Below are 12,105 nucleotides of genomic sequence, written 5' to 3' on the forward strand. Positions count from 1 at the left end.
TCTATTGTGCTGCATACGGCTATAACTGTATACATGGAATTGAGGGTCTCATACGTTGAGGTGCATCTGGAAACTGGAGGTAAGTAGCAGAAGTGTGCAGGGCAGGGTTAACGTGTTGCCCTCTGCCCTGGATCTCATCTGGCGGCTGCACAGATCTGCAGCTTTTAAGGGTCTGCCCAGTCTTAAAAGTGGAGTCTCCCTGTGGGGCTGCTTTGTGGAGTCTGTTCCCCTTGTGTTTTGGTTTCATGGGCCTTCTTTGTGTCAAAGTGGCCATCTGTGCAAACAGCCATGCATTGTCTGTGTGACCCTTGTAGGCCTCAGCCACCACTTGCCGTCTGTGTGTGTATGTTGAACAAGGCCTCAGAGGAGGACATGTAAAAATCCCATTTACATACATGCACTCTGCAACAAAATAACTTGCATGTATATTTATATATGTACAGGCATAGATAACAGGCTTTGGTTGAGCTGCATTTGAAGGAAGCTGGAGAAGGAAGGAAGCAGCCTCATTCCTCAGAGCAGCAGGTTTGAATAGAGAAGAAAGGAGCGACCAGTGTAGTCAGCTGGACGTTATTATCAGATTCTTTTCTACACACAACCTGCTGATCCTTTCTTCTGTGTCCATAGTCCTGATTCAGATGCTAAAACCAAACAAATACAGGAGAAAATATGAAAGAGTCTAATTTTAAAATAACAAAATAGTTGTACAGAAAACAGAGGGGAAAAGTAATAAACACCAGAGGTGGCGGTAAAAAGAAGCTGAAATAAATGAGTTCATTTCCGACTTGCCTGTCTCCCTATATTGATGTGTTGGTTTCTCAAACAAAAGCAGCTGACACAGGTCAAAGGATCCTTTTACTTTGTGCCTTGAGTGACACAGTTCTTGAACACGAAAGCCAAAAATGAGCTGTTTTAAGCAAAGGGACTTTCAAGAACTGATAATGTTGTTCTTTGTTTATGATGAGTCAACACTAAGTGTATGTTGTATCTGTAAACTAAAATGTGCTTGAGGTACAAACTTGCACTTGTGTTTGTCTTCAGTCAAGGAAACCTTGGAAAATTAAAACTTGAGAGATATTTGCAATATTCAGATCGGCAGCATCACATGAAAGGATAAAGATACCCAAACAAAAACACTTCTACGCTAAGTTTTTGTCCCTCCTCGAGAAAAACTGTTACCGTGTATCGAACTAAGGAAAAACTTTCATCATTGACTCTACTAGACTGTCAATCATCTCCTGAACATTCGATTCTTGAACCACCAAAATGTAACTTTGTTTCATCTTGGTGGGTTTTTTGGTCATCTACATTTGAAAATACTCACATCAATTTTATAAAATATGTTTTCATAAACTCTGAAAACTTATGCTACAGGGATGAGGGTTTGTACAAACACAGTTCACACACGTTGCTGTTTTATCACCCAACCGTTCCAAGTAGTTCAGGAATTTAAACCTGTGACCTTCCTCAAAGGTCCTTGGTTTGTCAGTCATTAACAGACTTTTTTGATTTTGGCTGACAGAGTCTGAACATTTTTCAAAGGACTACAGCATTTTGCTTTTGTTTTTGTTGTTTTAAACAATATATGTATTGTTTTATATTACAAGAAAAATAACAATAATTGAATTTACAATAAGTAAACATATGAATTGACACCCCAAATAAAATACAATAACGCATAAATAAAAATAATATAGTAATAATATAAAAAATAAAATCACAGCTTACAACTTAACAACAACTCAGCATCATTTTAAAATTAATTGGTTTTGTGATGTCTGAGAAACTCAAAGGTGAGAACCTCCCTACTTTTTCCCCTGACTATATAGGTAAGTCATGATACATGATGCTATCTCCTTCACCCACATTTGCGTTTAGGGCAACATTTTGCTTTTGTTAGGACATGAATAAAACCAGGCTTTCTTTTTTGATCCTAACTCAGTCTCTTTACCGTTGTCTTTTCACAGCGCCTTCATCAGAGCACTGTTTCCAGAGAACCTCAATGCTGACAAGAAGGGTCGACCCACAACTGCAGGCAGCAAAATAAAGGTTTGTGTGTGTGTATGCAGTACAATGTGTACCTGTCCCTCTTCTTTATCAGGGCCACTGTGGGGGAAAGCTTTTGAAAAGATAACGTGTGTTTACTGTTCAGGAGTGGAGTCCTTCAGCAGTCTGTCAGTAATTTTAGCCACTTCTTCTGTCACAACATTTTTGTGTCTCTGCACTGTCATCATTACTGGCATCATCCTCCTTTGGATCTGCTCTTCTTACTCCATCTTTTAGAAACAAGCCAATGATCTGGTGAGCACGCTGATGAAATGCACTCCTCACTACATCCGCTGCATTAAACCAAATGAAACCAAGAAACCCAGAGACTGGGAGGAGAGCCGGTAAGTGCACTCACTGAGACCCCTGTGATCCTCATAGTCCACTCCAGCATCCAGCACATTAAACACTTAATGCAGCTACAGAAAGCCAGTGGCTGTATGTATATGTGTATCTACCCATAGTTTTTAGGTTTAATGAAAGCTTCTTTCTTTCTTTCTGTCTTTCTTTCTTTCTTTCTTTCTTTCTTTCTTTCTTTCTTTCTTTCTTTCTTTCTTTCTTTCTTTCTTTCTTTCTTGGTGTTTTCTGAGGACACAGTCATGTGAGTGGTGTTAAAACAGGGCCCCCTCTTTATCCCGTTGTTCCAGTTTCCCGCTCTTTGCCACTCCATTACATGTTTGGAGCGCTGTTGTATTGTTCAGAGCCGATGACCTTCCTGTTGGGGATCCGGTGTGGGCTAGCTGATTAATTAGCAGCGGAACTCGTGATTTCACAGGAAGTCTGAGTGTACAAAGTTGTGCTTAATGTCTTTGTTTGAGGGAAAAGTTAGTCAAACACAGCTGTTCTGCATACAATGACCTGTGATTTTACCTTCCGCTTGAGGATCGCTGCAGATCTTGACTTCAGTAGCTGATATTCCTGGCTACCGATGGTAAAATGCAAGCTGACAGATTTAACTCAAAATAAAACACATCTGGATTTTATAAGCAGTGACACTTGTTAAAGGTTTTTCACACACAAGGTCCTTCAAGGACAAAGATAAGCTTTTTATGCCAAGTGCTAGTAACTACCCCACTCTTGCCTTTTATTAATGTAGCCAACAGAAAATGTCTCACACAGAAAACAAGATACAGTTCCAACTGAAAGCTGTCGTGATCCATTGATTTTAACTTAATCTGTGAAACTTGATTTTTGGTTTTAGTCATTTCAACAAATGCCAAAGGGCAATATTTGATCATTTCATTCTAATGTTGTTCAATATTGTCTTTTTTACCTGTCTGAAGAGTAAAGCATCAAGTGGAGTACCTGGGTCTGAAGGAAAACATCAGGGTTAGGCGTGCTGGCTACGCCTACCGCAGAGTCTTCAGGAAGTTTCTCAACAGGTAACAGACAGAGACTGTGTTAAGAAGTGGAATTTCTACAAGGTCTCCCATTGTTTTATTAACATTGAGGACACACTGACTTCAGCTTTTGTTGTGGTTTAAAAATAGAGATATGATGGTATCTTTGCAGACACTGACCTTAAGAAGCAGATTGAGCAAAAGCGATTATCAACACTTAGTCTAGCCTAGTCATTATTTTTTTTTAATTTCCAATGCCATAAACATTTAGTATATTACAGTTACATCACTTTCTTCATGTTACCTCACAGGAGAAAAGTTGCACTTAGTTCAACAGGTTAAAGGTTATCTTCATGGAAAAGAGAACACCAGTTTCTAACCCGTAACTGTATCTGAAATCATCAAGTTTGGAACAAACGTCATCCATTCTTGTGTAAAATGTGTGATCTGTTATGAACTCTCTGGCCCTCAGGTATGCCATCCTTACCAAAGAGTCCTGGCCTACATGGCGAGGGGACGAGAAACAAGGTGTTGTTCATCTCTTACGATCGGTCAACATGGACCAGGATCAGTACCAGCTTGGTCGCACCAAGATCTTTGTCAAAGCTCCTGAGTCGGTATGTTTGATCTCCATACTGTCACACTGCTCAGTGTTTGCTCTTCATAATACCACTGCTCTGTGAAAAGTGTATAAAGACAATGAGATAAACTTTCTCACTTGTTCTTTAACAGAGCTTAAATCACATGTGAGAATGTCCGCTGGCAGGGAAAAGGCCTTTTCTGTTAGCAGGGAAAAACTGAATTCCCCACTTTCATACTGCAAGCCATAAAAGGGCACTGGAGTCCCAAATCATGCTGAAATCCCTGTAATAGGGGCGGAGACTGAACCCGACCCTCGCACCACGTCAGCACTGAGTCAACACTGCTCTGGAATTAAAACACAAGCACAGGCTGTGGTTGCAGAGTTTGGGGGGACATCGTAAAGGGCCGTCTTTTTCCACCGTAACTCCTTTTTTTCAGTTTCTATGAAAGCAGCACTTGTGTGAAGCCTACACTCGCTGGTACACTCCATGCACGAAAAAGCATGCACACTGCACACACACAAACATACACAGATGAATGTTTAGGAGCTCATACACACATCATAGTTTGATTCAGGCCTTAAAGCGGATTCTGAATGCCTGCATTTATTCATTGTTGCCATGAATGCCAAGAGCCCCCATCCCCCGATCTGGTCTGAGACCAAGAGTCCGAGTCACTGAGGTGTGATTATGAAAGGCAAATATCACACAGGGAGGAGCGCTGAAATGATCTGCCAGGCTTCTCAAAACAAGCTCCTCTGTCTGATAAGACACTGACACCAGCTCATTAGTCGTCTGACAGAAGGGTTTTCTGTTGGATGTAATAAGCAAAGTTTGTTTGACACCAGGCCAGATGTGAGAGAAGAGTTTCTCTGTTAGTGTGATGACGGATGAGCAGGGACTCTTTATGTGCTTCACGAGGGGGATGTGGGGGGGATGAGGACTACAGAGGGGTGTCACTCCAGCCACCCGCGACCCTGAACAGGATGGGTGGTAGAGAAACCAGTTTGTATTAACCATTTGTGAATTCTTATTTTTAAAAAGCTTTTGCTGATTATTCCCAATAAATTTTCTCTCATCATCAACTGAAATATGATGAAATTAAGAGCTATTTTAATCCTGGATGGTTGGTGCAAATCAACAACTTGTCTGATAATTGGTGCAGTTTTTTCAGTGATTTTTTTAAAGATAAGATGATTAAAAATAAGTTCTGTGGTGTAAATAGTCATTTGCTTTTTGTTAATCATTAGCTGGAAACAATCAGCTTTTGGGTCCTGTTGCATTTGTGAGCTATACACCAAAGTTTAATTAACTGAAAAGTAGTTTCACCAAGTTTCTCATTCAGCATTTGTTTACACACCACTCTCTAAACACAGGGTTAGGGGTGGGTACCTTTCACATTTGAAACGATTCAGTACTGATACCCGGTACCTGGAAATTGGTACCGGTACTCAACGGTACCAATTTTTGGTACTTTTTTGTGTTTATGTCATAGAAAAAAAAAAAAAAAACTTGTTTGACAATAAAACATATATTTTTTTTATTTAACACATTTATTCTTTAATATATAACCCTGAAATGCTGTGTTCATGTCCAGCATGGAAAATCTCCCTCACAGTCACAAGGGTGTGTTTAGGTACCTAAACTTGGCACCTTATGGTTTTACGTGGATTGGTACCCACCAGTTTTGACAGAATTCGGTCGATACCTTTGAAAGTACCTAATTCGATACCCATCCCTACACAGGGCAGCCCCATAGTTCATGCTTTATTTCTGACAATAGTGCTGACAATTAAAAAACACTTATTACTGTGTTGACCTATATTATAGCAGCTTTTAAACCATTTGCTTAGTTTTATACTTCAAGGTGCTATAGACCTTAACCCCACCAGCTGTTGAATCAGTGTCAAAGGGTCAGTGATACCGTGGAGTAAGTGCCCCAATCATTTCCTTCTCACAGCATTTGTGGTTGAAGTCGATGTGTTGTGTTTTGGTCTCGGTGGTGGTTTGTTCCTGTGGCCGGCTGCTTGATGCCAGCTCTGTTCCAGCAGTAGGCAGGATGTTTAGTCTGCAGGGAGAGGGCAGAGTGTGATTGCGTGTTTAGAGGCCAGCCAGGAAACGGCATCAACTGGTGAGATGGTTTGGTGGTGTTAGGGCACAGTCAGCTTCTCGTTCAGGAAGTGGGGAACAGCTATGAATTAAGATTATCGACATTTGTAAAGTGCTTTCATGTCTTTACTGGAAGAAAGTGCATTGCCTAAATAAAAAATGTAAATGAACAGTATTCTGGCAAATCAAATACAAAATATCTTTTTGTTCAAGATATCTCCCTGCTGAGTAGCCTTCAAAAACAATCGTACAGTTTGACTTCGCCTTTTTTATTTAACGCTGCTGATACACAGTTAATAAGCAGAGCAATGGCCTGCTCTTCACAGAACATTAAATTTTGATCAGTATCAACTTTGAGGTATTGGGATGGAAATTTCCACCACTCTGATATTTTTTTTCTGCAGTTGCACACAGGCATCTTAAGACTGTCTGTTTCGTCCCCTCAGGTGTAACTGGGTTTGTACTCTAAAGGTTTTCCAGTCCCTTTCTCCGTGTCATTCTGTTTCTCTTTGGTTTTGTTCACAGCTCTTTCTGCTGGAAGAGACTAGGGAGCGAAAGTTTGACGGCTACGCCAGGACCATCCAGAAAGCCTGGAGGAAATACATGGCCCGCAAGAAATATGTCCAGATGAGGGAAGAAGGTTAGTGCAGGGATGTCTTGCAGTTTAATATCCATCCATCTTCTGTACCTGTTTCCATCTCTCATGATCTTTCGCTGGGTTTGTGTAGCCTCTGACCTGCTGTTGAACCGCAAGGAGAGGCGACGACACAGCCTCAACAGAAACTTTGTTGGAGACTATCTGGGGATGGATGACAGGCCAGAGTTACGGCAGTTTCTGGCCAAGAGGGAGAAGATCGACTTTGCAGACAAAGTCACAAAATACGACCGCCGCTTTAAGGTCAGTTTCCTTTAGTCTGCGGCCTGTTTCTGAGACTGAACAAATCAACAATGAGTAACTTTCTCTGCTTGTTCTGCTCTGCTTAGGGAATTAAGAGGGACTTGATCCTGACCCCAAAGTCTGTGTACCTGATTGGAAGAGAAAAGGTGAAGCAGGGTCCAGAGAAGGGCCAGGTGACTGAGGTGCTGAAGAGGAAGATTGATGTGGAGAAGATACTAGCTGTTTCTCTAAGGTACAAAGTAGTTTAAGAGTCGTCAAACCTGAGATGCACAACTTACCTCACCAACTCAGTCTCATTTTCCAGAGAAACTTGAAGACAGTTTTATTTTGGAGCCTTGTGAATTTCTTGATCTGTTGGTGCTGATGACGTCAGGGACAAACCAGCAAGTTGCTGATGTATTTTACAGTTTTTCTCCATTCAAAGTGGACATTCTCAACACTCTTGTTACTTTTGCCAAAATAACCTGGATGGTTCAGCACGACACCATGGTTCACCTGCCAAAGCTCCTATCTCTTCCAAAACTCTTCAGTCATGTGTCAAAACTAAATTCTTTTCTCTTTTAAATAGTCAGTGTCCCCAAAATGCATCGTCCCTCTGGCATTGTGTAAGCACTGCAAGTCAAAATGTTTAGATGTTTTGTCACCATGGCAGAGGACCATTGAAGTATCTCTCATTTCCACCTCTCAGTCTTAGCCCAGTCCTTCACTGACAAGGGTTACTCTACTATTTAAAAAAAAAAAAAAGGAAAAAAGGATTTTACAGTATGAGTAGCCTTCAGGGTTTGCAGTTACACATTGCACTCATACTGCCAATTGTATCCATTATTATTTACACACATAAAATAACATCCCTACATCAGAGTAAAAATAAAATGCATATCTTTAAAAAAGAATACATAAAATAGTGGCAGCAACAGTAGCGGTAACAGTGATAGTAACTCAATTCATAGGGACTTGGCTATGTAACTGGAGGGACATTTGTTCAAATTCTGGCATGGACAGTTTTTTTCTTTTGACAAAAGCATCTGAAATTGTTTTTGTTCCTAAATGATTTTAAATTTGATGTAGAAAGGACATCTTTTGGACGTCTCTTTGCGCAGTGGGTAGCTCTTATACCGAGGTACTGTGGATGTCATAAATGAGCGTTCAACAGACATTGGAAAAAGACTGGAGTAACAGTCTGCAGTCTATATCTGAGATATATACACATCTTTGGCAGCATTCACATTCATGGACAGCACCTGTCAGGCAACTGAACATACTGTTTGATTGGTCATCTGAGATGTGTGAAACTCCTCCTTGTTAGTCCAGTTCTAGTTTTACACAACCAATGAAGATTTCACCCGATGAAGATCGATCGATCTTCTTTGTCATTAACAGAAAATAATAAGGGAAAAAGATACACCTAATGTTGTGGGAACATCAAAACATTAAGATCTGTTGTATCATGTGACACCAGCAGATGAGTTGTTTCCAAAACAAGACAGTGGCCGCTCCATGGGGCCCACCGTATAATGTGTAGACATTGCACAGCACAAAGTCATGAACCTACTTCAAAGCCACAGTCTGGATTTCCAATCACTCAAGTTCCCATGTTCCTGTAAATGTCACACAAGGGACAGTTAAACCATGTGGAGTTTATTACACCCACCTTCAACATATTTGTCTGTCTGTCCCTTTGTGTGTGCAGGTTTCAGAAATAATACACAATAAAAGAACTCTCATGAAGACAAGGCCATGACTCCTTCAAAGCAAAGAAGCAGTGAGAGACTTGCCAGGCCTTTGTTGTTGTTGTGAATGATGTGTAGCTTGTTTTAGAGGGAGAAATCACACAACTGTCGGTGCGAGCATGTGGTTTTTGAGTCAGTGGGGTAATATGGACCAGGTGTTGCAATGAGCGAAAGCAGGAGTTGTAAAAAGCTCATCAAAAAAAAAGACTTTACTCTACAAGGAGGAAGTATCCTTGTAAGCACTACCAGCACAAGTTGCTCTCTTTTAATGCAAATGAGAAAGATGAGTGTGTCTCTCCACCTTGACTTCTATCCAGCAAAAGAGAAGGGAAGTGTTTTCTAGAGACAGAAACAAAATCATAGTAGTAATGATGCAAGAATGAGAAATCCTGCGACATAAATGAGCATCTTAGTGACTGCTGCTTTTCTGTTTTCAGCACGATGCAGGACGATTTCATGATTCTGCATGAGCAGGAGTACGACAGCCTGCTGGAGTGTGTTTTTAAGACAGAGTTCATCAGCTTGATGGCCCGCAGGTTTGAGGAGAAAACCCAAAGGAAACTACCACTCAAGTTTAGTAACACGTAAGTAAACATACAGAAAAATCCAACCTGGAGGTGAAATGATAAATTGTACTCTACTTCATCTCTAAGATGAAATAGAGACTCAACAAAGCTCACCCAACTTTTGATCTATTAAAAGTTTAAATTTATGTTCGCTTTGACCCTTCAATTCTTGTCTTCTTAAAGCCACAGACACCATCTGTGACATTTTACTGGTTTGAGCTTCTTATTAACACACGTTTTGTTCCTCAGACTGGAGATGAAGTTGAAGAAGGAGAACTGGGGCTTCTTAAGCGGGGGTGGCTCCCGTCAAGTGGTGTTCGTCCAGGGTCAGGGAGACATGCCCGTGCTGAAACCTTCCAGCAAATCCCTGCAAGTCAGCATCGGCCCTGGGCTTCCAAAGAACACACGTGAGTAATAATAGACCTGAAGTTCACAAAGGAAATGTTCTCAGTGTGAGTTTAGATGACACAATGAAAAGGAGAAGAGTCATCACTGACATTTGAAGGTGGTGACTCGAGAGCAAATGATAGAGATGACTCAGTCACAATCTGAATAGTCATTAAAGTATCACTTAGGGCAGTCATTCTTCATGTGAGTTGCTGTTGTAAAAATGGCAAAAGAAGGTCAGAGAAAAAAGGAAGTAAGTTTCTTTCAGCTGAAGTAATTTTCCTCTTTAATTTCCAAGTTTTATCATTTTAATAGATTTGCCACTTATTTTCTTGAAATCTTCCCTCACAGGTCCCACCAAGACAAGCTTTGCCCAGGGTCGCCCCAACATGTCCAGAACTCACAAGAACATCCCCTCACGAGCTGCACCAGGCCCACCAGGTCAGCATTTTCATCCACAATCTTATTCCACTCATTTTTCCTACATCTGCGCAGCAGGACCATCTTCATCCCAACTTTTCTCATTACAGCTGCTCACCAGAACGGCGGCCTCAAGAACACAAACCACTCGGCCAATCAGAGGAACGCGCAGCATCATAGCCAGAGACATCCCTCAGCCAGCAATGGGACGCGACCAATCTTGCCCAGCAACACCAGCCACGTGAAAGAGCGAGGGGGCAACCGGCCGCAGCCCAACCTGGACTGTCTCAGAGTCCCCGAACAAGGAGCTGCAGGGTGAGAAACAGGCACAGAGACAAAACAGGGAATGAGCACACACTGAGATAAAGGAGGAATAAAATGGCGACTGTTCAGAGTGTTCACTGCTTCTGTTTGAGGAAAACTGGAGTTAGTTCCATCCAGTTTCACGTCACTTTACACTTCAAGCCCTTTTGTACTGCTTAGACTGTTCAGGCTCTTTTGGTTTAATCTCTGAAAGCAGAAGTTAAAGTAAACACAAGAGGATTTGTTATTTTTCTAAATTGTAGGTCACTTTATTGTACAGTAAATCATCTTCTTTGTGAGGTCATTGCCTGGTAGTTTTCATTCTCACAGACAAACACCGATATACACACTTGTGTTTCTGTAGTTTGCCATAATGTGGACAATTTATTCTTTTGTAGTAACGGAGACAGACGGCCAACTTCAAATGGAGGAATGTGAGTTGGAGTGTTTGCAGACTTTTGGTGGTGGTTTCCAGTAAAAAAAGCTTTCAGCAGCAGAGCATATAGAAGCTTCTTCTATTGTACATGAGTTCTGTTTTTGTCTTTTTTTTCCAAAATTCAAACTTATTTATGAAGCAAAACTTAGATCACAACTAATATTACATTTCCCGCTGCTGTGTTTTTCTTCTATCAAATGGGGATTTTCTTACAATTAATCAATAGATCTTTTATTTCTGTAATAAAAGATCTTTGAAAAAGTTTTTGTTATGAAAGATTTTGGATATTTTTTTGTTTTGTTTTTTCATTTGATATGACCTGAGTGAAAAGCAGACACATACATTTATAAAGTACCTTTTACTTTTCCAATTACTTTGATCCTCAGTTAGTTGTGCAGTTGGTTTACTCTGCTCCTGAATTTATTTACTAAGTTTGGAATTGTGTTGAAAATGATTTGGAAAGCTAAGATACTGTATGACAGTATGAGTTTATTTATATGGTTAATACAAGAATAAAATACACCATCATTTTACTTACCACTGACTCTGGATCAACACTTTCTGCTCAGAACCTTGTAGGCTCACGCGCTGGTTTTGTAAAATAAGGTGTGCACAATATCGCCATCTTGTGGCTGATATATGAACAACAGCATTCAGGACACATTCATAAATATGCACTCCAAATTATTTCTTTGTGGTCCTGTTGGCTCATCATATTTAAACAGGGGAATTTGATTTTTTTTCTGTTAAGTTATATGTTGAATTTTCCAGATTTGATAGTTTTGGATCACACACCATTGAAAGGCTTTAATGAAACAAGATGTCGATGTGTGCACACTTAATCTTGGGATGTACTTTGTCAAAGTATTATATCCCTGAAACACGCCGCACCCTTAAGCAGCTTCTCAGTTATGTTCACAGCAACAGCAGCACAAAGGACTGCTCTTGATATTCATCAAGCACCCTGCTAAAGAAACTTACAGTTGTGTTGTTTGTCTGTTTTTTTTTTTCTTAAAATGTTTCAGGGCCCACAGACCATCAGCCACCCGGCCTCCACCAGGAGGAGGACGACCAAAACCTGCACCCAAACCCAAACCCAAACCCCAGGTGCCCCAGTGCAAAGCTCTGTATGCCTACGACGCTCAGGACACAGACGAACTCAGCTTTAACGCTGATGATGTTATTGATATTATTAAAGAAGGTAAGCCAAAGAACACACCCCTGGATCCTTGAAGTACGGAGCACAGTGAATATGAATGAGTGTGTTTAAGCACTGGGCAGGATAAAGG

At 40.8% G+C, this 12,105-nt stretch overlaps 1 protein-coding gene across 2 annotated transcripts in view; it reads left to right on the forward strand.

The window, feature by feature from the left end:
* The window catches only part of myo1ea (myosin IEa), a 44,893-nt gene that overhangs the window by 31,180 nt on the left and 1,608 nt on the right, over nt 1–12,105 (forward strand). The window contains exons 16-28 of one of the 2 annotated variants that reach the window (XM_074666453.1): nt 1,968–2,049; nt 2,284–2,390; nt 3,330–3,428; nt 3,859–4,003; nt 6,602–6,716; nt 6,805–6,974; nt 7,061–7,206; nt 9,142–9,288; nt 9,520–9,677; nt 10,009–10,098; nt 10,188–10,392; nt 10,779–10,814; nt 11,842–12,017. In XM_074666453.1, coding sequence (XP_074522554.1) covers nt 1,968–2,049; nt 2,284–2,390; nt 3,330–3,428; nt 3,859–4,003; nt 6,602–6,716; nt 6,805–6,974; nt 7,061–7,206; nt 9,142–9,288; nt 9,520–9,677; nt 10,009–10,098; nt 10,188–10,392; nt 10,779–10,814; nt 11,842–12,017 — 1,676 coding nt within the window. The remainder of the gene's footprint in view (nt 1–1,967; nt 2,050–2,283; nt 2,391–3,329; nt 3,429–3,858; nt 4,004–6,601; nt 6,717–6,804; nt 6,975–7,060; nt 7,207–9,141; nt 9,289–9,519; nt 9,678–10,008; nt 10,099–10,187; nt 10,393–10,778; nt 10,815–11,841; nt 12,018–12,105) is intronic. The other variant, XM_074666454.1, reaches the window with a different exon arrangement.

The sequence above is a fragment of the Halichoeres trimaculatus genome, unplaced genomic scaffold, assembly GCF_033239565.1.
Source record: "Halichoeres trimaculatus isolate MK-OKI-2021-1 unplaced genomic scaffold, fHalTri1.1 fHalTri1_scaffold_3, whole genome shotgun sequence".
Taxonomy (NCBI): domain Eukaryota; kingdom Metazoa; phylum Chordata; class Actinopteri; order Labriformes; family Labridae; genus Halichoeres; species Halichoeres trimaculatus.